Source organism: Aspergillus uvarum (genome assembly GCF_003184745.1).
Source record: "Aspergillus uvarum CBS 121591 unplaced genomic scaffold BO82scaffold_51, whole genome shotgun sequence".
Classification (NCBI taxonomy): domain Eukaryota; kingdom Fungi; phylum Ascomycota; class Eurotiomycetes; order Eurotiales; family Aspergillaceae; genus Aspergillus; species Aspergillus uvarum.
Window position 1 is genome coordinate 215,669 of NW_020291348.1, and position 25,647 is coordinate 241,315.

The 25,647-nt window shown below is 53.7% G+C and overlaps 9 protein-coding genes across 9 annotated transcripts; 5 read left to right on the forward strand and 4 right to left on the reverse strand.

Annotated features, from left to right (window-relative positions):
• Positions 1-162: 162 nt before the first annotated feature.
• On the forward strand, positions 163-2,011 carry BO82DRAFT_404815 (CocE/NonD family hydrolase; the record flags this gene model as incomplete). Its single annotated transcript, XM_025639449.1, has 2 exons — positions 163-1,422; positions 1,484-2,011. 2 exons carry the CDS (start codon positions 163-165, stop codon positions 2,009-2,011), a joined length of 1,788 nt encoding a protein of 595 aa, XP_025489150.1.
• A 3,755-nt stretch (positions 2,012-5,766) lies between these two features.
• Positions 5,767-7,883, forward strand: BO82DRAFT_356943 (sugar porter family MFS transporter). Its single transcript, XM_025635873.1, has 4 exons — positions 5,767-6,144; positions 6,204-6,460; positions 6,522-6,918; positions 6,984-7,883. Exons 1-4 carry the CDS (start codon positions 5,815-5,817, stop codon positions 7,698-7,700), a joined length of 1,701 nt encoding a protein of 566 aa, XP_025489151.1. The 5' UTR covers positions 5,767-5,814; the 3' UTR covers positions 7,701-7,883.
• Positions 7,884-8,770: 887 nt separating this feature from the next.
• BO82DRAFT_148711 (putative GPI anchored protein) lies at positions 8,771-9,785 on the reverse strand. Its single transcript, XM_025630150.1, has one exon. The coding sequence runs from the start codon at positions 9,654-9,656 to the stop codon at positions 9,021-9,023; it is 636 nt and encodes a 211-aa protein (XP_025489152.1). The 5' UTR covers positions 9,657-9,785; the 3' UTR covers positions 8,771-9,020.
• Positions 9,786-11,778: 1,993 nt separating this feature from the next.
• On the forward strand, positions 11,779-14,755 carry BO82DRAFT_148835 (putative choline kinase). Its single transcript, XM_025630151.1, has 4 exons — positions 11,779-12,972; positions 13,033-13,552; positions 13,623-13,766; positions 13,818-14,755. Exons 1-4 carry the CDS (start codon positions 12,065-12,067, stop codon positions 14,454-14,456), a joined length of 2,211 nt encoding a protein of 736 aa, XP_025489153.1. The 5' UTR covers positions 11,779-12,064; the 3' UTR covers positions 14,457-14,755.
• BO82DRAFT_356948 (putative 26S proteasome-associated ubiquitin C-terminal hydrolase) lies at positions 14,595-15,868 on the reverse strand. The gene is made up of 3 exons (XM_025635874.1): positions 15,764-15,868; positions 15,576-15,670; positions 14,595-15,504 (listed from the first exon to the last, which is right to left on the reverse strand). The coding sequence occupies exons 1-3, from the start codon at positions 15,803-15,805 to the stop codon at positions 14,682-14,684; spliced, it is 960 nt and encodes a 319-aa protein (XP_025489154.1). The 5' UTR covers positions 15,806-15,868; the 3' UTR covers positions 14,595-14,681.
• Positions 15,869-17,494: 1,626 nt separating this feature from the next.
• Positions 17,495-19,297, forward strand: BO82DRAFT_148872 (uncharacterized protein). Its single transcript, XM_025630152.1, has 2 exons — positions 17,495-17,752; positions 17,835-19,297. The coding sequence occupies exon 2, from the start codon at positions 17,891-17,893 to the stop codon at positions 19,049-19,051; it is 1,161 nt and encodes a 386-aa protein (XP_025489155.1). The 5' UTR covers positions 17,495-17,752; positions 17,835-17,890; the 3' UTR covers positions 19,052-19,297.
• On the reverse strand, positions 19,256-20,555 carry BO82DRAFT_316394 (pyrroline-5-carboxylate reductase family protein). The gene is made up of 2 exons (XM_025632582.1): positions 19,879-20,555; positions 19,256-19,778 (listed from the first exon to the last, which is right to left on the reverse strand). Exons 1-2 carry the CDS (start codon positions 20,426-20,428, stop codon positions 19,480-19,482), a joined length of 849 nt encoding a protein of 282 aa, XP_025489156.1. The 5' UTR covers positions 20,429-20,555; the 3' UTR covers positions 19,256-19,479.
• An 896-nt stretch (positions 20,556-21,451) lies between these two features.
• Positions 21,452-24,613, forward strand: BO82DRAFT_394305 (putative quinol monooxygenase; the record flags this gene model as incomplete). The annotated part of the gene is made up of 8 exons (XM_025638730.1): positions 21,452-21,636; positions 21,760-21,887; positions 22,128-23,229; positions 23,579-23,649; positions 23,689-23,888; positions 23,982-24,254; positions 24,286-24,298; positions 24,366-24,613. The coding sequence occupies 8 exons, from the start codon at positions 21,452-21,454 to the stop codon at positions 24,611-24,613; spliced, it is 2,220 nt and encodes a 739-aa protein (XP_025489157.1).
• BO82DRAFT_356951 (uncharacterized protein) lies at positions 24,594-25,416 on the reverse strand. The gene is made up of 2 exons (XM_025635875.1): positions 25,347-25,416; positions 24,594-25,282 (listed from the first exon to the last, which is right to left on the reverse strand). The coding sequence occupies exon 2, from the start codon at positions 25,112-25,114 to the stop codon at positions 24,941-24,943; it is 174 nt and encodes a 57-aa protein (XP_025489158.1). The 5' UTR covers positions 25,115-25,282; positions 25,347-25,416; the 3' UTR covers positions 24,594-24,940.
• Positions 25,417-25,647: the final 231 nt, after the last annotated feature.

The following is a 25,647-nucleotide window of genomic DNA, read 5'->3' on the forward strand; positions in this document are numbered from 1 at the left end:
CCGATGGATGTCTCCCCGCATCAACTCCACCAGGCACCGGCATGTGGGGGAGTGGAGATGTTGATTGACCAGAAGCTCTCATGCCCATAAATAGCAAGCATGTCTCAAAGTGAATCCGACACAGACCAACCTCGACAGTGTCACTGTCAACCTATATCTACCATGGCCACTACCGAGGACTCAATTCGCGCCGCCTTCCCCGATCTTGAATGGCACAAACTCACGCCTCCAACCGACCACCCAGCCTTCACCTACTACAGTTTCCAACCAAGCAAGACCATCCTTCCCAAAGGCCATGTGCGATCGCCGGGGCACCGATCCTTTCCCACAGCCGTGGTCTACGACCGAGACGTAGCAATCACCCTCCGTGACGGCATCAGAATCTACGCGGACATCTTCCGGCCGGTCGACTCGGACGTTGTCCCGGTCCCCGCGATCCTGCCCTGGAGCCCCTACGGCAAGACCGGCACGGGGCCACAGAGCTACGACAGCATGGCGCCGTTCCGCGCCGGCCTCGAGAAGGCACGTACCTCGGGTTACGAGAAGTTCGAGGGCCCCGATCCGGCGGAATGGTGCCCGCGGGGCTACGCGGTCGTCAATGTGGACGCGCGCGGGTGCGGCGACTCGGAGGGCAACATCGCGTTCTGGGGGCAGCAGGAGGCCGAGGACATCTGGGATGCGATCGACTGGCTGGCGCGGCAGCCGTGGTGCTCCGGCGCGGTCGGCATGGCCGGCAACTCCTGGCTGTCGATCGCGCAGGTCAACTTCGCCGCGCGGCTGTCGCACCCGGCCCTCAAGGCGCTCGCGCCGTGGGAGGGCCTCACCGACCCCTACGGGGACTTGGTCCTCCGTGGAGGAAGACCGCACAACGAGCGGTTCCCCGCCATGATCCTCGCGGGCTTCGCCGGCCGCGGTGCCGCCGAGAACATGCCCGCCATGATCCGCAAGCGGCCCTTCTACGATGATTACTGGGAGAGCAAGCGGATCCGTCCGGAGCGTATCGGGGACGTGCCGCTGTATGTCCTGGCCTCGTATTCGTCCATGCTGCATACCCGGGGCTCCTTCGAGACGTTCCGCGCTGCCCAGAGCACCCGTAAATGGCTGCGAGTGCACCCTTATCAGGAGTGGTATGATCTTTATCGTCCGGAGATGGTCGAGGACCTGGCGCGGTACTTTGATCGGTATCTCAAAGGCATTGAGAATGGCTGGGAGGAAAGTACCCCGCCAGTCAGACTCTCGTTGCTCGGGTTTGAAGGTAGTGTCGTGCAGACGATTCGCGAACGGCCTGAACGGGAGTACCCCTTAGCGCGGCAGGAACTGAAGAGGTTGTATCTTAGGCCGGAGACCATGACGTTGCAGCCTGAGCAGCCGGTTGCTGGATCATCCGTCGCACATGCCGGACACGACCTAAAAGCCAGCTCGGTGAGTACTGTGCTTCCCCCTTGAATCCCTTCTTCCCGCACTAACCACTGGTGCCGACCAGGATTTCGTACTGTACTTCGACCAGTACACCGAACTAGCCGGATACCCCCAGGTCCGCCTCTGGATGTCCTGCCCGGACCACGATGACCTGGACGTCGCCGTGCAGATCCGCAAGATCAACCGCGACGGCAAGCTCCTCGAGCACCTCAACTATCCGTGCCCGGTGCCGGCGGCCGAAGTCCCCAACGTGAACACCGTCAAAACCCTGGGCCCGTCGGGCTTCCTGCGCGCATCGCACGCGGTCACTCGCGATGAAGCCCGGTCGACCGCGGACGAGATCGTGTACCGGCATGATCGACGGGAGCCGATTGCCCCCGGGATCATTGTGCCGTTGGACATCGGTCTTTGGCCGATGGGCATGGTCTTTGGGCCCGGGGAGGGTATCATGCTCCGTGTATCGGGCCACGATATGTGTCTCCCAGAGGTGGACTTCATGCGGCCGACGGAGCCGGACGACGAGAATCAAGGGACGCACGTGGTCTACGGGGGAGGGAGGTATGCTTCGTATCTGGTGTTGCCTTTTGTGTGAGCCGTGGAGAAATGGTTGTGGGAACAAACAGTAACATATCACTCCTTGGCTTCTGGTTTCCAACCGACCACCAACTCAAACAGACAGGGGGCGATCCAAAATGATCGGCCAAGTACATTATTATTAGATGACCAGCGGAGAAAGTCAATGCGCACCTGACAGCGCAGCCTGATCCACTCGTCCCGTTCCTGGTTCTGGTATTTCGGCGCCATGGCGTTCGATGTCCGATCTAGTTTTTATCTTTTTTTTTTTTTTATGTAAATTTACCTTTGTATCTGGACATTCACTAAGAAGGGGCTGGAAGATGACAGCAGATCTGTGCGGGAAACCGATGTTGCTGCGAGACCCGACGATCGTAGTCAGTAATGAGCACCAAAGCAATCTCGAGGGACCAAAAAAGGGAATAGGTACAGTGCTCCAGCTGGTACCCATCGGCTATAGCAGGAGAATAAGTCCGCTCACGGACCAAGAACAGCCTCGAGCAGGCAACCACTATGCGCCCCCCATACCAATGAATTGAGTCCCAAAGAACACTCCGTCGGATATAGTCGGTGCAACTGCACATCGCACCCCCTCAGTGAGGCCGATCAGGCTTGCAGCTAATATCGAAGCGGCAAGTGTTCGTCCCGGGACGGACCGGGCTCGCTTGGTTGGGAGAGAGGCCCCCGTACCTGTCACCGCGGTGGGTATCAATGGAGCATTTCATACCTAGTAAGACTTCGGCCGGAAGGTGGATTTGGGATCGGCCCCGGCTTTGTGGTGATTGACAGCTGGTTGGGGACGGTGTTCTTGTCAGGGGTAGTGTGGGTGGTGGTGGTGGTGGTGGTGTCGGAAGTCTACTTCCGTCGATCTGGAACACTTTGACAAGAGAATGGGTTTCAGACTTGCCATCAGGTTGAAATCAGGCCTCAGTCAAACTGGAAAATTCGATCTACCTCGCCTCGCTGCTTTGCTACCTTCGCTGCGGTGGTGATAGAAGCTGTAGCATTGGTCGCGTCATTGTCAGCTCGACTCTACTGCAGAGAATGTGGCTTGCCTGGTACTTCTTGTCTCAGCTACAAAAACCCAGAGACATGAGGGGAGGCTTGAGTAGGTCCTCGACGGTACAGTAATAAGTCCCAGTGGACGTTTCCGTATGCGTCAGACCCATCCTTTGATCTGGGAATGACGCCTCAACTGGCCCTGCCGGCCGGCGCGTCTTTTTTTGGTGTGTTGCTTCTGTATGCTGCGTCAATGCATGAAATGAAGTGAAATGATATGACGCATCACATCATGTTACATAACCCCCTCCTCTTCCTCCCTCCCCTGCCCCAACAATGGCACCTCGCTTATGCGTACCTCCATCGGAAGCCTTTCTTGAATCTCAACCCTTGAGTCCACCTCCGAACTTGGGTAAGTGTGAGGGGAATTGTGATCCATCTCATCAGCAAATGCAAATAATCTTCCGCGCCTGCATACGCAGTAGCTTTTCCGCATTGGTATTATTATTCGAGTCAAAGCACCGACGAACCATCGTCCTTCGTGACTGCAGTGTACAAAGTACGACAGTAGTCGATAGCGGACCCGGGAATGACTACCGATGCTCTAAGCGAATGCTAAGAAAGAACTAACGGCAAGACGTATCAAATAATTGTCAATAGCTTTGTTCATGCGCCGCGGGAATCTTATTTTTGGAGTGACAGTTTTGTGGTTTCGGTGCCTTAGCAAACTGCTTAGGAGCTGATCCAGGGGGTCACCAGGTGGTTACTTTTTTTTTTCTCCCGGTGGGCTTCGAAGTATATATACCAACTCGAACAACCTGGAGTACTGCACTGGTTGCTACGCTTTCACTTCCACGTGACTTCACTCCAAGCACTGGCGATTTCATTCTTGCGTTGGACCTGCCAGATTCGATAACGGGGCAATCCGCTACGATCCGTGACCAGCTTCCGTCTTTCCGCGAAAACACACCGTATAATTCAGCATGAAGCTCGTGTATCTCGTCTCTGTCTTCATGGCCATGGTGGCAATGGCAGCTCCAGTTCCAGGCACAGATGCGCTGGCGCTGAGCGAGAAGCAGGTACGTTGCTGTATCCTTCTGGATTTGATGATCTCGATGAGGTTGATGGGGTTGATGGGTTCGGATGGTCCGCTAACGATGATGCACCTCTGAAGGCGAGCGGAGCAATGATGCTGGCCAGGAATGATACGCCTACCACTGGGATCTCGAAGAAAGTCGAGGAGGCGCAGCAGCAGCAACAAGGGCAACAGCAAGGGCAGCAACAAGGGCAGGGGCGGAATTGAATGGGAGTCTGGGGAAGAGAGTTGTTGAGTCGGGGAGGGAAGCATATTCAATTAAATGATCGCGGCACAGCGGAAGTCCGCCCGTGTGTTCGATTGGGGCTGCATGAGTGGAAGGGAGGGTGTGGTTCCGAGGCAGAAATATGGGTGACTATGATGGATGATCGTTGGCTTGCAATGCTCGGAGCGTGATCTTATTTCCTTTGTTGGATGCGTGTGAGATCCAAGGACTACCGGATATATATGGTCATGGGAGGCAGCGATGCGATGTGTTACTTGCGTCGCTTGTGCACGTTATCTTAGTGGGAGTTTGATGTTTTTCAAACAGAGTTGCATTGTGTGAGACACTGATACTTGATTAAGGAACGTTTGTATTTTGTTGCTGTTGTTTGATTGTGTTGTCAGTGTCAGCGAGGTGTGCCTGATGATCTACGTATCGATCAGCAGTGAATAGGCTTCAGTTGGGAAGCAATATTACATAGTTCGAATATGCACCTGACACCCGAGGCTTATGCAGAGCAACAGCGCTGCTGTCGTACGCAAGATCTTATTTGACAAATGTGATCAATGTGAAGGGCCACACGTCAGGTTTCCGGTTGCAGCAGGAGTAAGTCTCTAGGTAGGTAGGTAGTCATCGAGTCTACTCAAAGAAGCCGACTGTCTCTCCTGTGGTATGACCACCCCCGAGCCCATAGCCTCAAACAGCTATGTCACACAGACACAGTCCTAATTCCCAACCTTCTCCTTGCCTATGCAGCGGCTCTTTGTCTGCCCACAACCCTTGCCACACATCACGGCGATATGCCTCGAAACGGCCCTCTCGGGATCGCCGAGCGTCACAGAGTTCATGATTCAGGCCTCCGCTCGCTCGGCCGCGGCCGAGCGCACACCTTCTCAGTCGGGTAGTTGGGCCATAAAGCGATCTCTCAATCCATGGACGGCCGGGTGGTATCAATCAAGCCACCTGATGCATGGGGCGCAAAACAACCTGTCATATTGGTCGTGGGGACTGCCCCTCTGAGTTAATGACATACATGACATAATGATAGACTTTTCCCCAGATCGTGGCCAGGCGACATGATGAACGCCTAGACTTCGTCGCCGTCCGGGGTTGGTGCGGGTTCCACGGCGTGGCTGTTGCATCCGGCGGCCGGGAGCCACTCAGCATCGCCATCAATTGGTGCCGAGCCATGGAAACCCGGCTTTCCAACCCTCCACGTGAGCAGCTGACATGGGCTCCCTCCGGGGAAAGACCCTGGTCTCTCGATTAAGTATTCGAGACGAAATGCTCCCCCGTGGAAATTCTGTCGACGACACCTCCATCTAGAAGATTCAAACGAAAGAGGTATGCGAGTTCGTGACATCATGATTCATCATCCATCTCCCCCCATGTCTCGGGGGTTTCGTATACTAGAGATCTATATAACGGCGTCTGTAGACCGGTTACGGCTCGGTTTGAGATCTCGTAGATCTCTGTATAATTGGATTCCGATCAGGTTTGACATCACAAAAGCTAGCGAACAATGGTCTTCTCCAAGCTGAGGCGACCGGGAGGTAGACCCGACACTTACTCTGCCGGTGACAATGAGGCCTCGGCGGATCGAACACTCTCCACGGCGCCGATTCAAGAAGCAAAAGAGGAAGAACTCGTGGACACGCCTATCCCGCTCCTCACATGGCGCTCGTTTCTCATGGGAGTCTTCGTGTCGATGGGAGGGTTCCTTTTCGGGTACGACACGGGTCAGATTTCCGGGTTCTTAGAGATGCCGAACTTCCTCCAGCGATATGGCCAACAGCGTTCCGATGGCACATTTTACTTTACCAATGCCCGCTCGGGCCTCATCGTGGCCTTGGTAAGATTTGTGTTCCTCTGCCCAAAAGTTTTGTTCGCGAGACTGACGCTTCCTTTTAGCTGTCCGTTGGCACCCTGATCGGCGCTCTCGTTGCAGCTCCCATTGCGGATCGCATTGGTCGTAAATGGTCCATCAGCGGATGGTCGGCCATGGTGTGTGTGGGAGTTACGGTTCAGATTTCCTCTCCGTTCGGGAAGTGGTATCAAGTGGCCATGGGTCGGTGGGTGGCCGGCCTCGGAGTCGGGGCTTTGTCATTGCTCGTGCCGATGTATCAAGCCGAAACGGGACCAAGACACATTCGTGGCTCACTGGTCAGGTATGCTTGCTCCCTGTCACTGTATAGATAGCTAGAGTCCAGAGCTCTGACACCGCAACAGCACCTACCAACTTTTCATCACTCTAGGCATCTTCGTCGCCAACTGCATCAACTTCGGGACCGAAGCCATGGATAGCACCGCCTCCTGGCGCATTCCCATGGGCATCACCTACCTGTGGGCGATCATTCTGGGGGTTGGGATTTCGATGTTCCCCGAGACCGTCCGTTACGACTATCGACACGGCAAGGTCGAGCGAGCCACCGACACCATCGCCAAAATGTACGGAATCCCCTATAACCACCGCCGGCTAAAAGAAGAACTCGATGAGATCAAGCAGAAGTACGAGGAGGAAGTGGCGCGCGGGAAGGTGACCTGGGTCCAGCTCTTCAAGGGGCCGCGCATGAAGTACCGGGTTGCAGTCGGCGTGGCTCTCCAGGCCCTTCAACAACTGACCGGGGTAAGTTCCGCTCAGCGAACCCGCACGTTACCTCCAACAATAGCACTGGCTAACAGCGGCCCTAGGCCAATTACTTCTTCTACTACGGCACAACCATCTTCCAAGGCGCCGGGATTAGTAACAGCTATGTCACTCAGATGATCCTCGGTGGCGTGAACTTCGGAACCACGTTCTTGGGTCTGTATCTGATTGAGAACTACGGCCGTCGGCGGTCGTTGATTGCCGGCGCGCTGTGGATGTTCGTCTGCTTCATGATCTTCGCCTCGGTGGGCCACTTCGAACTGGACCGTCAAAACCCAGAAAGCACGCACACCGCCGGGGTGGTCATGGTTGTGTTCGCCTGTCTGTTCATCCTGGGGTTCGCGTCCACATGGGGCCCCATGGTGTGGACGATCATCGCGGAGCTGTACCCGTCCGAGTACCGCGCGCGGGCCATGTCGCTGGCCACCGCGTCCAACTGGCTCTGGAACTTTTTGTTGGCTTTCTTCACCCCCTTCATCACGAGCGCGATTGACTTTCGGTTCGGCTACGTCTTCGCCGGCTGTCTGTTCCTGGCCGCGGGCCTGGTGTACTTGACCGTGATTGAGGGCCGCGGCCGCACCCTGGAGGAGATCGATACGATGTACGTTATGCGCGTGCCGCCCTGGAAGAGCTCCAAGTTCCAGTTTGAGGAGCTGCAGCCCTACAATCGCCGCGGTTCCGCGACCGAGAAAGCCGGTGCGGCTCATATCCCGCGGGTGGGCGATGGCCAGCCTGAAGCCTCACATACTGCGGAGGTGTAATTCCTTTTCGCCGGTGAAGGGAAATTTTGTTCCAGTAGGGTATGCGGGGTTGAATGTATATTATTGATGCTGCTTGCTGTAGTTGCTCATCTTCGTCTTGCATTTCCGTTCGGTGGTCTTAGCTGGCTTGTGAGTATGGTAAATACCTACATCTAATACAATCTCCGATGAATTGAAATCGCGCATGATGTGTGGGAAAAGTAAATGCTGGGAGAGTCTCAGCGATACATAATCCAAACATACAACGACTGTGAACTCATCGCTGGATCGCATTGCACACTCGTTGTCGAGCCTGCCGGAAGATACTACAATACGCTGCCAACGTCAACTGCCCGCGTCAGTCTCCGACAAACAACTGCTGCAGGCAGAAGCCGAAGCCATCGCTCACAACTCCCCGTCAGCGCGCACATCGACGATGCACCACGGCATGCCCGAGGAGCTTAACAACAGGAATCACGTCCAACGATCAGAACTACAGTCTGGCGCAAAGAAGGGAAAGACACATCCGAGGGGGGGTTTATACTCCCGCTACCATCACATGACATCAACCAAAAGAGGAAGTCGCGCAATTCCCCCGTCCGGCCTGCATCCTGTCATGAGTTACGTAGCATTTCGCAGCAACAGAACCTCGGGGTCCAGTCTGCCAGAGGGATGTGGTTGCCCGTGCGGGTGCGCCAGCGATTCGAACAGAGCGCGGCGCGGCTTGCCGGGCGATCTGATATGGCTACCTAGTGAGTATAGAGTAATATGCACCTGCGGACGGGGTGAGTTGGTACATGTTGTGTTGTTGTGCGAGGTGGGAGATTAGGTATGGTTTTTAAACGGTTGACGAGGGTAGAGGAGTTGAATGGTTGCTTGATTGTTGGGTTTAGATAGCGGAAGAGCTCGATGCAGTCACTGCTATTTGCAAATGGAGTGATCGAGTGATCGGTGGCAGATGAGGGAGGTTACGGGTCCATGGGTGGTGGTTTACGCAATGATGGCTACTAGGTAGGAATCTCAACCGCGGGGATTTCTGGTACTAGGTGGAATCGAACGAGGGAAGTAAACTGCCGCTACGGCTTATTCGGTAATCTCAGAGGAATAAGAACAGAAAGGAAAAGCATCGTTCTATGGACTGAATGTTATGTATGAAACATGCAAAAAAAAAAAAAAAAAAAAAAAAAAAAAAAAAAAACAGGGATATAGTTATGAACAATGGTATGTTGAATAGTGTCATGTACAGTCCACCCGAAAAAAAGAAAGGGTACCTAGATCAATCGTGATCTCTTGAAGAAAATAAACCGAAAATGAATCAGTTGTTCAAGCCGACTCCACCCCTTACAAAGCAGCCATCACACCCAAGACACCCGCCACACCGGCGATTCCATAGCCCAACACGGCAGCGGGAGTAGCCTGGACACCTGCGCCCTCGGAGCTGGAGCTCGAGGCGGTACTGCTGCTGCTGCTGCTGCTGCTGCTACTGCTCGAGCTGGAGCTCTTGCCGGTCGAAGTACCAGTGGTGGTGGAGGTACCGGTAGTGGTGGCCGTGGCCGTGGTCACCGTCGCGGTGTTCCCGCCGGAGACGGTCGAGGTGGCGGTGGCCTCGCCGTTGGTGCCGGTGAGGGTGGTCAGGTCGTCCCAGCGGGAGGAGGCCTTGGAGGCAACATCAGAAGCCCGGGATCGCGCGTCCGAGGCCACCGACTGCCCGTAGGACTCGGCGTTGGAGGCCACTGATTCACCCCACGATCGCGCGTCCGAGGCGGCCGCCGCACCGCCCGTCTCGGCCGCGCTGGCGATCGAGGTGGCTGCCGACACGATGTTGGTGACCGCGTTCTCGGCCCCCGAGGCGACGGTCTGCGCGATGCCCTCGGCGTCCGACACTATGCTGCCGACGATGTCGCCCTGGGGCTGGGGGGCGGCGAGGGCGGAGGCGCTGAAGAGGGCGGTGGTCAGGAGGAGGGTCTGGAGTTGCATGGTGACGGTCTTTTGTGGTCTGGTTGAAGGGATCTTGTGGTTATGGTTGGTAACTTTATCGCTTGAGGGCGAGAGTTGTATAGTAGAGGTGGTGAGTGGGAAGTGGTTAGGCGAGATAAGGATAAGGATAAGGGTAAGGATAAGAGACGCTGATGAGAACTGTGATTCGACCCGGGGTATATGGGGTATTTGTATGTTTGGAAAAAGAGCGTAGATCACAAAAGATCAGCGCTAGGTAACGACGAAAAGACGAGCCATTTATAACAATCGGCAGATGCGGCAAACAATGGGTACACAAAACCCTCCAGGAACTGAAATTTGGGGATCGTCAGTCCCCTGGAGGTTCCGCTCCCAGTTTCGTCCCAGTTCCAACAGTTGCCCGAACCACTTCCGATCGCATTTTCTGAAAGGACGAGAATAGCATCCATTCACCGATGGGCATTGCCGTCCCAAGCCACCGTGGCTGTCGGTTTTGCGCATCCACTTGCTCGCGGATTCGACGGAACAGCGAATGGTGGTTTGGTGGTTTTTGAGAAGTCCAACGAATCCTGGAGATCGTTGGACATGCGATTGCGGCTCAGCGACCCACTGCGTATGCCATCCGGTGGCTGAGCGAGGCACCGGGTTCTGGAAATATCGATGCCTAGTTACTAAGCGTGCATAAAGCAAACACAGCACATGAATTTGGCCACTGCACTGGCAACTGGTGCAGTGGGCGAACCAGGGACCTGACCCCAACAAGTTGACCCGACTAAATCCCGAATGGATCAACTGCGAAATACATCTCCAGAGGTCGTGATATTGTAAACAATATTCGTATTTACGGAGTCAATATCTTCAGCTCTTGATTGTTCTACTGAAAGCTTTAACTAGTATTCTTAGTTGCGATGTACAAGTACAAGGTACGGTATCCTGTAAATTCGATCGCAGATCGACATCGGAAATTAGCCACGCTTGACGTGCTCGGCTCCTGGACTATGGCAGATAGGGTCAAGGCCCATGCGAGCCTACTGCAAGTGTCGGATCCCACTGTAAATGATAATCGCAGCGGAACCTTGGCAGTCAAAATATCATGATACTGAGTAAGACAATTCCCCAACAATAATATCTATGGCGCCAGTCGACATAGCGGTCAGCTTATTTGACAAAACACTGCCCCGGGGATGAGGTTAAGCAGACAGTTGTCTGTCTCAGCTACTAAGCCGAGATCGCGACCCGTCTGATCCTCAGAAAAGTCCTGCGCCTGAATGGGGAAGTAAGCAAACACAATAGCATGTGTTGTCGAACGTTGTGTGCTCGCAGATGTTGCTTGATTGTCCCAGCGGACGAGGTCGGCCGTTTCTCCTATCAGTCCTATCAGTTATCCGATGGTACACGTAGAAATACTTCGTGGGACGAGTTCACCGCCGAGTGTGAAAATAATTGATGGCCGGGACTGGCAGGTCAGGTCACCTGAGATTCCGACCTTCTTTTCCCTCTCTGCCCCCGGCCTCTCCCATCACACCTTGCGTTTGCACGGCCGCTACACATCGTCATTTGCCACTCGCTCACTTGTATGAAATCCATTCCTTCGACATCATTGTTGATGTGCCCACGGTGGTGTACCAGTTACACTCTCATAACAAGTATTCTAATCTCGCATATAAATCGTGCCATCTTCGCCTACTCTTCCTTTTTCTCACTTCTCTCTTGATCACATGTGATTGTGGTTCTAAGTGGAACCCCATCGAGACCGTCCGCCGACCGTATTTTCGAGCCAGCTGCTGAACAGCGCTCCACCCCCCACTTGGTCACCCTCCTTTTCTCTTTTCGATTCTGGTCAAATTCAACAGTTTTCCCGCCATTGTGTCAATTCCGCTTGGAATTCTTCCTGAACGAACTTCCCCGGGACTCTGTGACACTTTTTACCCCATCGTTGGCCCGCCAGAGCTCCAGTGTCCCTTGCGGGTCTATGTGACTTATAGTATGGATCACCCCCCAAAAAAGCCCCCGAGTTCTTCGTCCCCAACTGACAACATCTCCAGCACACAGACGCGCGACCTGACCATTAAGCTACTGTGGTTAAACCTATCGTTGCGCAGACAGTTTCCGCTTCTCCCAATCTGGGTCTTGTATCCTGAACATGCCCTCTTTTACCGGCCAGACCTCTGAGTCTGGTCTCGACTATGATGGTAGGTCTGAGCACAAGTCCTCTCTATGCCCCGTCCTTTCTCCGGTTTTTGCCTCTCCTGTAGCTGTAGGTTCCTGGAAGCTTTGTTTCTGGACCAGATTTATATATAGCCCACTGCGACTTTCACCATGCTTTCGACCGTCTTAAGCTTAACGTCCCTTGCGACCTTCGTTGTCTTCGTTGTGCTGTCACTTAGTCTTGCTGGATTCTGACCAATTGTCAAGGGCCCCAACCGATCATGGGAACTGGTCTAAATGTGGCGTTTCAAAGACGTCGTCAGACGACCGGCCACTCAGACTCTGCGACTTCGTCGGAAACAAACATTCCTAAGCACCACCGGGCGTCGGTACCCAAGAAAGCGACAGCTCGAACGCCAATCCATCCCCCGACTTCACTCAGTAGCCAGAGTTCCAGCAATTTGACGGAATCCGCCATACGCGACGAAAAGGATCTCAGTATGAGATACAGCGATGAAGATTCGCAGAATAGTCTTTACAGCCTGGTGTATGAATGGCTTCAAACCGAGAGATCTAAGCGCGGTTCTCATCACTCACTAGGTTCTGGCGTTCCGGATGAATCAGCAAGTGCTGGCCAAGTTGCAGGCAGCAACAGTACCGGCATGTCAGTAGTGGAGAGTTCGTCTTCCAGCACCCAGATTCCCATGGCCCTTGACAAGCTCGAGAAAATCTTGCTTCAGTACGCTGCTTCGCGACAGGATAACGGTGCTGTACGGCGACTTCGACGCCATCGATCCAGAGGACTACGGAGAGGCTCGGCTTCCGAGTCGGACTTTTCGGACCTCGACGTCGCTGCTCCTAGTGTGGATGCGGTGCTGGACAACTCCAAGACCCTAGCCTACAGCGGAGGTGGCGCAGACGATGACGAGAGCGAACAAGGGGCCAGTGTCCGTTGCGCCAAAGACAGAGAAGCCTGGATGACTTTCAAGACTGAGATACTGCGACTCGCACACACCTTGCAGTTCAAGGGATGGCGAAAGCTATCCATGGATCTTGCCGCAGATATTGAGGTCATTCGACTTAGCGGTGCTCTGACAAATGCGGTGTATGTTGTGAACCCGCCACAGCACATTCCGGTTCCGAAGGCCGAAGATGGTTCTTATTCTTTGGTTGCGAGAAAGCCTCCCCCGTAAGTGCCTCCTTCCCCAAGTCAGAAGGAATTCACAAGAGACAATCTAACCCCCTGCAGGAAGCTTTTGCTGCGTATCTATGGCCCGCAGGTGGATCACCTGATTGATCGAGAAAATGAGTTGCAGATTCTTCGGCGCCTAGGCCGTAAGAACATCGGTCCCAAGGTGCTGGGTACCTTTCAGAACGGTCGTTTTGAGGAGTATTTCGAAGCCCGTCCTCTGACACCCCGCGAGCTTCGGGATCCTCTCACTATGAAGCAGATTGCCAAACGGATGAGAGAACTTCATGACGGGGTTGAGTTGCTCCCAGAAGAGAGGGAAGGAGGGCCGATGGTGTTCAAGAACTGGGACAAATGGGTCGATCGCTGCGAGCAGGTCATTAACTGGTTGGACAAGGAGACTCAATCTGCGCACAGCGCAAGCAAGTCAATTTCAGAGCCATGGCGTCGGCGAGGCTTTGTTTGCGGTGTTCCCTGGCCGGTATTCAGGAAGGCAGTCGACAATTATCGCAAGTGGCTCATCTCCAGTTGCGGCGGAAGCAATGCCCTGAAACAGCAACTTGTCTTTGCGCACAACGATGTAAGTCTGTTGCTTCCACTTTTTTTTTTTTTTTTTTTTTTTTTTGGAAAGATGCTGACTGAATGTCGAGACACAATATGGCAATCTGCTAAGAATGGAGCCAAGCCAAGAATCGCCTTTGCTTCGTCCTGAGAACAAGCACAAGCAGCTCGTTGTGATCGATTTTGAATATGCTTCGGCGAACACACCAGGTTTTGAATTTGCGAACCACTTCGTGCGTACTTTCCAGAGCTGCTGTCAATTCATCACTAACCCACATTGACAGTCTGAATGGTGCTACAATTACCACGACGCTGAAAGACCTTGGGCGTGCAACAATTCAGTTTATCCAACTCCAGCACAGCAACGTCAGTTCATCAGTGCTTACCTCAGCCATCGACCGGGATTGCGCGAGCAGGCCTCGCCGTCCATCACTCCACTGATGCGGGCAGGTACTTCCAATTCGACTTCCCTTGCGCCACTGAGTCTCGATGCCGGTCCAGATTTGGATGTGATGGCTAGTGTGGATATCGAGAAATCTCATGCGGACGGTATAGAAGCGAAGATTCAAGCCCTGATGACGCAGACAAAGCTCTGGCGTGTGATCACGTCCGCTCAGTGGGTGGCGTGGGGAATCGTACAAGCGAAGGTTCCAGGCATGGAAGAAGGTATCAAAGCGGACGCGATAGCATCCAACGGTCAAGCGAATGGCAACGGCGCGCACGTGGAGACTCCGGGTGTGCCCACCTCGACTCCCCCGGTAGACGCGGATGTTGATGAGTCTGACGAATTCGACTACCTCGCATATGCACAAGACCGCGCCATGTTCTTCTGGTCTGACCTCTTGTCGATGGGATTCGTACAAGAGGATGAGTTGCCGGCGCCAATGCTCGAACAAATCAAGTCACGGATCACCAAGTACTAGGTGGCCTGTGTTGAGCACGCACGATACGGACGGCTATTGGTCGGACATGAATGACGAAGCGATATTTTCTTCTGCCATATGTTTGTCTTTGTACTGTACATACATACATCATACCTACATAGCCAGGAGTATCATCACATCACTGATTCGAATTGAGTTCATCATCCAGAGGAGCCATAGACAACCTTCTGCTAGCCATAATACACATAGAGGAAGAGAGGAAGATCACTTCCTCAGCAACTTCCTCTGGGTCTCCTTCTTCGCCCCCTCGACCCACTCGTCGAATTTGCCCTCCTGCTCCTTCATGCCCGCCACCCCCTTCAAGACCTCCCCGATGAAACCGACGAAATTCGACTTGCGCAGCGTATTCTCCCACGCCCAGGCCCTCCGCTTGCGCTCCTCCGTCTCCAGCGCCTCGGCGTCGCCGAACTCGCGGGCCCGGACGCGCAGATCCCGGCACACAGCCATGAGGTTAAACCGCGTCTCGCCCTCGGGGTACCGGGCGATACGCTGCTGAATCACCTCGATGACCTTCTCGGGAAATTGCTCGGGGGTGCAGTCCCCGTGGCCGATGGGATGCGGCTGCAGGCCGTCCAGCTCATACAATCGGCCGGCGACGGGCGTGTACGCGATGAAATGATAGACGTCCCCGCCCTCCTCGTCCTGCTGGGGCCGCTGCGTCTCGTCGACGAACGGCGACGACCGCGCGAAGGCGTTGTGCGCTGTCCGGATCGGTTCGCTGTTCGACAGCGCCTCGCCCAGGAGATCCGGGGGGAAGCCGGTGGTGAAATCCTTGAAGGCGCGGAGTTCCGGTCCGATGTCGACTTTTGGGCTGGATGATGAGGATGCGGTGTCGTGGTTGAGGATCACGGAGAGGATCGCTTGCGTGCCGCAAGCGTTTTGGATGGTTTGGTTCGCGAAGAAGAGGGTTGCTGGCGGGGAGGTGTCGTAGGTTCCTGACGGTGGTTTTGAGAGGGATGTGGTGCTTGTGGATGAGGGGGGTTGTTCGCGGATCCATTTGAAGAGGAAGATTACGCCGTAGACGGGGCTGCGTTAGGATGGGTTGGTTAGTGAGTTGGTTGCGGGTTAGGTTGGTGGGTTGGTTGGGAGGGGAGATACCTTAATGAGCGGATCGTGTCGGCGTCTAGGGAGATGAGTTCTTCGAATTGCACGTCTTTGACCCCGAGGTTCTCGATCAGTGAGGTGAAGACGCCCTATATTGCATTTGCGTCGGCGGTTAGATTGGCCTGTTCTGTACGGACTGTGGTTTGCGGCGCTTCGGGGTAAAGGAAGGATGGTTGCTTTACCTCGTCGGATTCAATGGTGCTCCAGCCTCCGCCTTCGGACATGGTGATTTAGCTTCTCGTTGTTTTGTTCAGCAAGGTTGGAAGGTCGTTGGGTTGTAGTTTGTATGATTCGGGGCAAGCTTGATTGTGACGCCAATTCATCATCGGAAGCTGTTGTTTGCTTGGGGTGCAAACAGAAACCGGGGCGCCGCGATCTATCTACCGGATTGGGACTAGTGCTGGTGTGTGGATCGTTTCGTCAAGCTTTGGGCTGGATATACTACCCAGTACTTGATGGTTATAGTCTATCCGAGCTTCGGTTTTTGGGGTTAGATTTCTTTTTGCTATCTACTGCTTTGGCTCCCCTCTGCCTTTTTGTGCATCTCATTGAAGCTTAATTTGAGAATGAAGGTGTCGAGCAGAGCGTTACCTGAAAGCTCAGGTCTCATCTTGCCTATCGATCCACACACACTTGCTTTCCTATCCCAGGGCAGTATGGTGTGTTAGCGGAGGAGTAAGATCATGTTCTTCTCAAGTCACTGAGCGTGGTCTGCTCAGCTCACTACTTTTGGCCTAAAGGTCCCGAAAACCGTGTCAAATACCCTCTCCATGGACGGATGCCCCTTGCGCCTTTTTACCTATGCTTCTGATCCCTACGGACACCACAGACACCGTTCGGCCGCAGCGCTATGAACTACGCGAATTCGATGAGAGCAACATACCCCGCCAAAATCTTTTGACACGAATTACACAGCAATAGCGCAACTTGAAACTGATGTCGTCACGGGCGCCGAAGCACCAGCAGACGGAGAATGCCTTGGACAGCGAGTCGTCCTGGAGTTGAGACGTGCCTGCAGGGGCCAGTGCGCGCGAAACGGAAAGGGCTGCAGATCCTCATGAAAGTCTCCGATCCTAAGTCTAAGCTATACCTTTGTACAAACATCACCCGGCCTCCTGCTTCTTGACTCGCCCGTCCCGTAGGGGGTGGCGAACCTTCCGGGGCTCAGCCAGATTCCCAGCGCCCCCTTGTCTGCCCTGGGAACGTTTGGCATGTTAGACGGGCACGAATGGTTTCGCTTCCTTCTTCACTGGCTGCAAAGGGGTGGTCTTTTTGCCAAAAGTATCCAGTGGGAATCCCTTGAAATCTTGAGACCCTGGCTAGGTCTAAAACAATGGGGAGCGGAATCCAAGACGCAGTGGTCAGTATTCTCGTGATGCGAGACATTGCGGCCGAAAGAACGAGCCAATACCATGGTCAACAGGGCAGAACTATGATGCAAGATGAAGACAAAAATAAGTTTCGAGATTGGAGGGGTGGATGCCTGTCTAAATACTTGCTGCTCAAGGCAGCTAGGGTGATCGACCGTTGGGATAACCATTGATGCACCGTCTGTGTTTCGAAGCGGTGGTTCAGGCTACCAGCAATACTGTGCCTGGCGATCAGATAATTGGCTTAGGTACGATGCATTTGTTATTGGTTGCTTACTTTCCTGGTTAAACTCTATATTACTCATACGCACGAGTGACGCCGGCGTCCGGCCTTACTTATGACTGTGAGCGAGCTATAGCAACACTGGGGATTCGTTAGACGACTCTAATTGACCTTTCAAGATCTTGACGGATATAAACAGAGAGTTTAAGCAAGAAGATCGAGATGAAGCAGCCCATCGGACAGCGACCTCGGTCGGTCGAGCAGGTGGCACGGAATGCCGATGGCTCTCATGTTGTCAAGCCTACGCGGACCTGCATTCCGTTGCAACAGGACATCCACCATTCCTCCACGGACCCAGTCGGAGACCCGGAATAAGCTTGTCAGGTATGCCACTTGCTATTCATATTATTTATAGGAACTGGTTTCCTTCATCTCTTGCTGTTGAGACGTCTGTGCCTTCTCCTTCGTGCGCAGCCCGGGGCATCTCTTGAAAACGCTACTGGAGCAGACGAGCCGTTGTCTACCTCAGTGAATATTGGCACAACTGTGGCATATCTGTCTGATTGTATACAAGCAGTGTAAGTTTTATAATCCCGAATCTCTACACTGTTGAGGGCCTTGATATGGAGAACCCACGACTAATCAGTCCAACTACCCCAGCTTGATCGGCTCCTACCGTGTTACAAAGTCAATCACGCGTCCCCATATACCTCAAGATGAAGAGTGTTGCCCTTCTCTGCGGCCTTCTGGCCTCGTCGGTGTCGGCCCACATCCAGATGTCCAACCCGTACCCCATCCGCAGTCCCCTCAACCCCAACGGCGGTGACAACAAGGACTACTCGTACACCAACCCTCTGTCCAGTGACGGCCACGACTTCCCGTGCAAGGGATACGCGAATGACCCGTTCTCGTCGGTAGCCAACTACTCCCCCGGCGGTTCATACAGCCTGGAACTGCAGGGCAGTGCCACGCACGAGGGAGGGTCCTGCCAGATCTCCCTCTCCTACGACCAGGGCAAGTCCTTCAAGGTGATCCACTCGATGATCGGCGGATGTCCCCTCACCTCCAAGTACCAGTTCTCGATCCCCTCGGACGCGCCCGGCGGGCAAGCGCTCCTGGCGTGGTCGTGGTTCAACAAGGTCGGCAACCGCGAGATGTACATGAACTGCGCCCAGGTCACCATCGGCGGCTCCAAGAAGCGTGACGTCGCGCAGCAGGAGGTCGCCGGGGCCGTCGCCAGCTACAGCAGCGCCCCGCCCATGTTCATCGCCAACATCAACGGACCGGGCGGCTGCACGACCACGGAAGGCCAGGACGTCAACTTCCCCTTGCCCGGCTCGTCCGTGGAGGGCAGCGGCTCCGGCACCGGGTACACCTGCACGGGCTCGGCGGATTTCCTGGGCGGCTCCCACAGCACCAACTCCGCCGCCTCGTCCTCGGCTTCTTCCTCTTCATCTTCCTCCTCCCACAACTCCTTGACTTCCTCGTCGGCGGGGTATGCATCGCCATCCTCTTCCTCTTCCTCCTCCCCCCACTCGTCCGCGTCTAAGGTAGCCTCCGCGTTCGGTTCCAACACCGAGCACACCGTGCTCCTCCCCACTGCCCCAGCCCCTGCCCCCGCAGAGGCCCAGTCCGACCGCACTGCCCCTGTTGGTGGTAGCGGTAGCGGTAGCGGTAGCTCCTCCCACGAAAACGTGCACGGTGCCGCTCACGGGGCCGCCCACAGTACCACCCACGGCGGCGCTTGCGTCGACAACACCATCATCTGCGACGAGGACGGCAAGAGCTGGGCCCTGTGCGCCCACGGCCGTCCGGTCCACATGGGCTCCGTTGCTGCGGGCACCTACTGCAAACACGGTGCCATGCACGCCGCCTGAGGGACTGCCCGGTTCTCCGTTCGTGCCTTGCCTTGCCTATCTATCAAACCTTGTACTCTTTCCCCAGCCAGCGCCTTCTCTTCCCTCCCATGTCTAACTGTCGAGGGGTCCGAATGGCGCCATGCTCTAATGTATCTTGCATAATGATGTATTGTAATGCTCCGTCTGCTACATGTCAGCTAAAAGATTTTTGTTTGGATTAATCTGCAATTGAATTGTAATTTTGTGCATAAAGCAGCTATAACCGGGAGTGGTAGTGGGTCTTCAGAGTTTGTGTTAATTTGAAGGCACCTTCAAGTGTTCCATGGTGACAAAAAGTTGCCAATGTCCAAGCACTAAGATTCTCCAGAGAAGAGTTTGTAGCTGGATGGAAAGAAAGTTTGAATTATGAAACTTTATGGCATTTTTGTACTCAACGAAGATCATATTTAGCCGAGGGTCTTGCCCAGCTCCTCCGCCCGAGACGTAGCGGACTGCACGGCCTTGTCCACGATGTCCTTGAAGTTCAGCGCCTCGAAGGTCTGCAGGGCCGCGTGCGTAGTGCCATTGGGGCTGGTGACGTTCTTGCGCAGCTGCGCGGGCTCCTCGTCCGACTCCACCAACATCTTGCCGGCACCCAGGCACGTCTGCGCCGCCAGCCGGGTCGCCTGTTCCTTGGACAGACCCAGCGCGGTGGCGCTGGCCACCAGATGCTCGACCATGGCGAAGAAATAGGCAGGGCCGGATCCTGGATATCATGTTAGTTAGCTAGAAGGTTCCCCTCCTGACGTGTTTCGACACTGGTCCCTTCACCGAGTTCAGGAACTGAAGGGGCAGGAAAACCATACCAGACAACCCGGTGACAACGTCCAAGAGCTCCTCACGATCTACCCACTCCGTCGCCTTGCTCACACTGCCCAGCAGTTCATTGATGACCTCCTTCTCCTGTGCCGTGACGTCTTCACTGGCGACCAGACCGGAGGCGCCCTCGTTCACCAGCGCGGGGGTGTTGGGCATGACGCGCACGATGTGCGCGGCGCGGCCGTCGCTCGTCTGCACCCACTCGCGCAGGCTCTTCATGGTGATGCCGGCTGCGATGCTGACGACGATGGGGAGAGCCGAGCGCTGCGCCCACGAGCCGGCCAGCTCCTGGCACACGGTCTTGGTGATCTGCGGCTTGACGGCGATGATCACGATGTCGGCGTCCCCGCCGGCGGCGACGTTGTCGGTCGTCGTGCGCACGCCAATGGCATCCATCTTAGACCGGTTGACCTCCCAAGGTTCGGCGACGATGATCTTCTGCTTCTCGATGTTCTGCGCGACCAGGCCCTTGATGATCGCCGAGGCCATGTTGCCGCCGCCGATGAAGGCGATGGAGCTTTCTTTGAGGGAGGGCATTGTGGTTGAGTTGGTTTTTTGGGTGGGAGGTTTGGGTAGGGTATCTGTGAAGCTTCGGAGAGAAGAGAGGAAGGGAGGGTTGAGATGTAGGGTAGTAGTGGTGATGGTGAGGGGGTGGTGATGCTGTTACTCACCGGCGACGAGACCGGGCCGGCGGGCGGCGTGTGAGTTTGGTGGGGGAAGAAGCTTCGGTTGCTGCGGGGAATGGTCTAACCTCTTTCGGATTTAACCTTGGGTGTCACTTTCATAGTTGAATGCATGTGATTGCCAGGAACAGGAACGATTTACTTCTCCAATGCTTGGGAGTATGTTCTGCAAATTCCGTGCTGTGATTTGGTCTGTGATGGTGCAATCACATTTCTCTGTCCTGGTAAAATTTATCACAGTTGCAGTTCTCTGCTGAGTAGCCCCAGGATGAGGTGCGCCCGGATAAGGGTCCGAAGAAAGCTGTCCACCTAATATAGTTTGGCAGTTTCTTTTGTCGGTTTCGAGGGCGTAGTGGATAGCATTGATATCTTCATGGATGCAAGTGTGCTGTCTACGACAAGCTATTGGAATAGCCACTTCATGCATTGGTGTCGAACCTGTCGGGTGACCGATCGATCGTAGCTCAGATGACAACCTTGGTGGCAGAGTAAAGTGCTTTCCCTATAGGCTCTACCCACGAGGTGTGCTCTGTGCCACATTCAAATGCAGTGGAGCCCTTACAGTCCACAGTTGAGTCCCTTGTGTGAGCTGCTCTGTGGGACTCTCAGTCAAGAATAGTTGGTTAGCATCTAGGATGCGTGTGTAGTGAGTTCTCGGAAGTAACACCACATCGCAAAAAGACGGCTCAGTGCTCTAGTCGAGCTTCTCAAGTCTGAGAAAGTGTAAACTCAGCTAGGGGGGGTTGCACTTACTAGCTGCAAGACTCAGATCTGGGTGTTGAGGAATTACATAAACCCCTCGTAATTCCGTCGTTCGAGACCAGACAAAGACTGCTCCGAAGCCATCTCTCAAGCCCGATTGTCCCAGGCCCTCACCATGTCGGAGTCTTCTAACCTTGTGTCACTGCAGGTGCGCATCTGGGTGGCGGAGAAGGACGTTGCGAAATATTTCGAAGCCCTCGGGGCTGTCTTTTACAAGATTGCCCGCGAACCCGAATGCACGCTCTTCGAAGTGTATCAGTCGCAGGAAAACAAAGGGGAGATCTTAGTGCTCAAGAATTGGTGATCTCGTCCTAGTTGTCTATCCTTCGATCGTCATCTGTTGCTAATGAGTGTTCTTCTAGGAACGCATCAAAGGAATGGGTGGTGAATGTATGGCTTCTGTTTCTTTCACGAAAACAATAGTTCTCTTCAGCTTGGAACTCTTCGGCTGATATGGGAGCAGGTGGCGATGAAAAGACCGTATCTCGATGAGTACCATGATACTGTCGAACCATTGTTTATCAAGCCCAAAGAGGTGACAATTGCCGATCGTAAGGCTGGGAAATTCAGTGTGGTAAAGACCAACAATGGCCAGATCTGGCCGGCGGATGGACACGAATAGTTGGTCGGGGGATGAGTTCGCGGCTTCTAGTGGTGATGGGACCTCATAACATACCGAGTGTTTAGTTCAAATTGAAGAAACCATATCATGTGACAGACACTGGAATGCCTCGAAGTAGTAGAAAGAACTTGGAACTGTATCGACATGTTCTGATCACCTGACATCCCAGGCTCGTCGTGTCGAGTACCCGATCAAGAAGCAGCCACCAACCTCAGTCCCATCCACATCTCTACATTTCCTCACTTCCCTCAGAAAAGTAGGAGAAGCTCTAGCGAGTTCTCTCAGCACCAGAGACACCAGCGATCTGGAGCCAGCACTTGTCTTCCTCAACAAACTGCTTTCTTCATCGCCTCTGAAACTGATTCTACGTTGTTTACTCTCTTCAACCTGAAACTTAGTTTCTACCCTCCGCAACACATCCTCAACTTGGCATCAGTCATGGAGAATGAACTCTCAACCCACACATCTCATGAAAGTGATAAAACATCAGAGTTATCTCACAGCAGCCCACCATCACCCCTCAGTATTGGCGTCGATTCACAGCACGTCTCCAAGCAGCTACCGACCGCGGACAATGGAGTTCCGACCCAGGTCACTCACAAAAGTGTAGATCCCTCAAAGTTCTCGCACAATAGCTCTGGCATTTCTCCTGGTGATGGAGTTTGTCCAACAACATCGCAGTTTAATCTGTGTTATCGATCCAAGTTTACTCAGTGGAAAAATGCGGCCACTGCGCATATCCCGGGCTCTGATTCGTTGGAATTCTACATACAATCCTTCTTAGACCTGCTCAAGGACGTTCCTCCATTTTTTCATTCTCCTCCGGAAGAGGTGGTGAGAAATGTGGGCGACTGTCTTATCGAATCAGAGATATGCATCGAGTCAACGGAGGATCCCTCCTGCGATCAACCTCGTATGTCCCTCAAATATCGTCACTTCATCGCAAAGCCATGGCCTGTCACATGCCGTACTGCTACAGAAATGCCAACAGAAGTTGCAATCCCCGCTTCTGCGAGTCCTCTTCGTGCCGGTTATTTCACGAGCATCGCCCTAGCCTGGTCTTATATCTTTTCTGCCCGCTGGGTGGAGATTCTACAGCAAGCTGGGTTGGAGTGTCAGATGTTTCATGCAAAAGGCTTGAAGCTTAAAAACTCTTTCTGGGACATTGTTCTGCAGGGTCATTGGGAAGCTCGATGCAGGGACCCCGAAGACGAGGAAGAACAAGTTTACTCTCCGTGGATGCTGAGACTGTCTGACATTTCAAACGCCCAGTATGTCTATTGCCTGAGATGTTCTCCTTATCTGCCCGCTAACTTGCTTGATAGAGATGAATGGGAATCGGTCGCTTCAGATTCGGCCCTTGCTTATGGTACCCTTGTCGAATTTTGCAAACTCGAAGGCCTCGAAGGAGAGTTGCTCATTGGTCTTACTTCGATCCTAAACCTAGAATCATGGACGATAGCTAGACCCAGATTTCCTCTCCCTGCGATGATCTCAGCCATGCCTGTGAGCCCAGGCCCACTTTGCACGAACACGATTTACTACACCTTTTTTCTTTCTATCTATTAAATTTATACTGAAATTTCCATCTCCATCAGTAAAACCTGCTAATCAAGACAGACTATTCCAATCTATTGATCAATGCATGTTTCTCAGCGCAGCAAAAGAGGCTATCGACTCACTGATTTGTAGTGTGTTCTTTGACCCTAGCGTGCCCTGCAATCTTGTAGGGGCCGCGTACCTAGGTATAAGTGAAGCTCTCTCGCCATTGGATAAGCTGAGCAAGCAGCCGCTGCAGTCAGAGCACAAATCCTATGATAAGCAATGTCACCCTATTGACAAGATTGATGAGCGGCAGCTCCTCCACGCGATAACGTATGAGAAACCACATTTGAGTCTTTTCTGGGCAGCCGCAATTTACACCAGCCAGGTGAGGCGACTTTTAAGCCCTTCGCTTAGCGGGACATCAATCCTTTGTCTGCCTGCCGCATACTGGACAATAACAACACAATCGTTCCTTCAGATGAACTATCGCTCAGCCTCTTCCCAGGAGCTCATGAGCACTCGGGTGGATGAGTTTCAGACCTCGCACTTCTGTCTGTCCAACACTAGTTCACTGCCGTGGCCATGGTCTCCCGCACCACCATTTGGCTCAACTCCAGTCACAAATCTAAGCCTCGAGGCTAGGGAGCATCTTCCACACACGCATATACCTCGTTCCTGGCAGATATACTGGGTACTAGAATCTGGGCAAAGGATTCCCGCCAGCAGCAAACATGAGATCGAAAATTCAAAGGTTTATATCATCAATTACTTTTGTTGTGCAGGGGATGCTGAAGAGTAAGCCTAAGACAACGCTCAATTCTTGGTATGTGCTGACAACCCAGAATACCTCACCCTCTGAGAGATCTGGCTGAAGTGCAATCGCACAATGGAACACAGAGGCTCTTCTGTTGGCAGAGACATCACGAGGGTGCTATATGGCTTGACGATGGGTTGGGTGACCTTGACGCAATCCGACGTATGCAGATACATCCTTGGATCAAAGACCCCTGGAACAATGATGACTTTCCGGTTTCTAAACCTCAACACAAGGAGCTTGATTTGGAGAGAATCTTGCAATGGAGAGATGCGGTAGAGCACGATGGCTACTAGAAGCTTGATTTATGATAATGTGAAATGACCGCGCCCAGTATGTAGGAGATGAAATACATCAATGTCGCCGCAATATGCGGGTATGCCTCAGCAGTACATTTGAGTTGTCTTCAGGGAACTGGGTCAGCGAGTCCAATTCCCTTCGACATCTTGACCCCCCGCAGTCCCAGTCTCAGCGTAGTCCTTATTCTGCTGCTTCAGAACATCGACCTGCTCGACCTTGTAAAAGTCGAGATCCTCCCTGCATGCCGGGTGATCCTTGCATCCATAGCACACCCTGTATGATGTGTATTCTAGAGCCTTGAAGCCCTTAGAGCCCTTAGAACCCTAAGAACCCTTCGAGGCCTTAGCTTCCTTGGAAGGCCTTCTGAAGCAGTTGTCAATGGTGCATTCCTTCCATCTATTCGAGCAACCAGCCGCAGGGCAGGGCGCAGTGTGGTGGTGATTGTTGGCGTGACCACACACTGCGCAAAACCCTTCCATTCCCGACTGAGTCGTCATTTTGTCCGGATGAAGCTTGACTAATTTTGTAGGGACAATCCATAAGTTTATATCCCGACTATTTTCAGGATTGTGAACAAACCTACCAGCCGGACAAAAACTAGATTCTACTCGACTCTGTGGGGAAAGGCTCACATGCTATGCTTCAGGCGAGATTAGACTATTAGACTATCTGGTCAGGTCAGCTACCCGCTGAAATAGTATGTTCTGGGGGCTTGACTGAGATTCTTACCGGACCGGCCGACGAAACTGCAGATAGAGGAGGACTGAAGGAGTGAAGCTTTTTCTTTAGGTGTAACCAGTCGCCGGAAATTGTCGTGTCGATGTAGGTAGAGAAGGAAAGGCAGAGCTGGAGGAGGGAGCAGCAGCAGCAGAAGAGAAGCAGAGAGACATCATCTCCATGAGATGTAGAAGCACATCTCTTGGTGTTTCAATGGATGTGTTACTGTTACTCTGGCGAAGGGCAATTCACCTACTAGGTGACTGCTGCTGCTGCTGTTGTCGTGCCTCCACTGTTCTCATTCTGCGGCCCA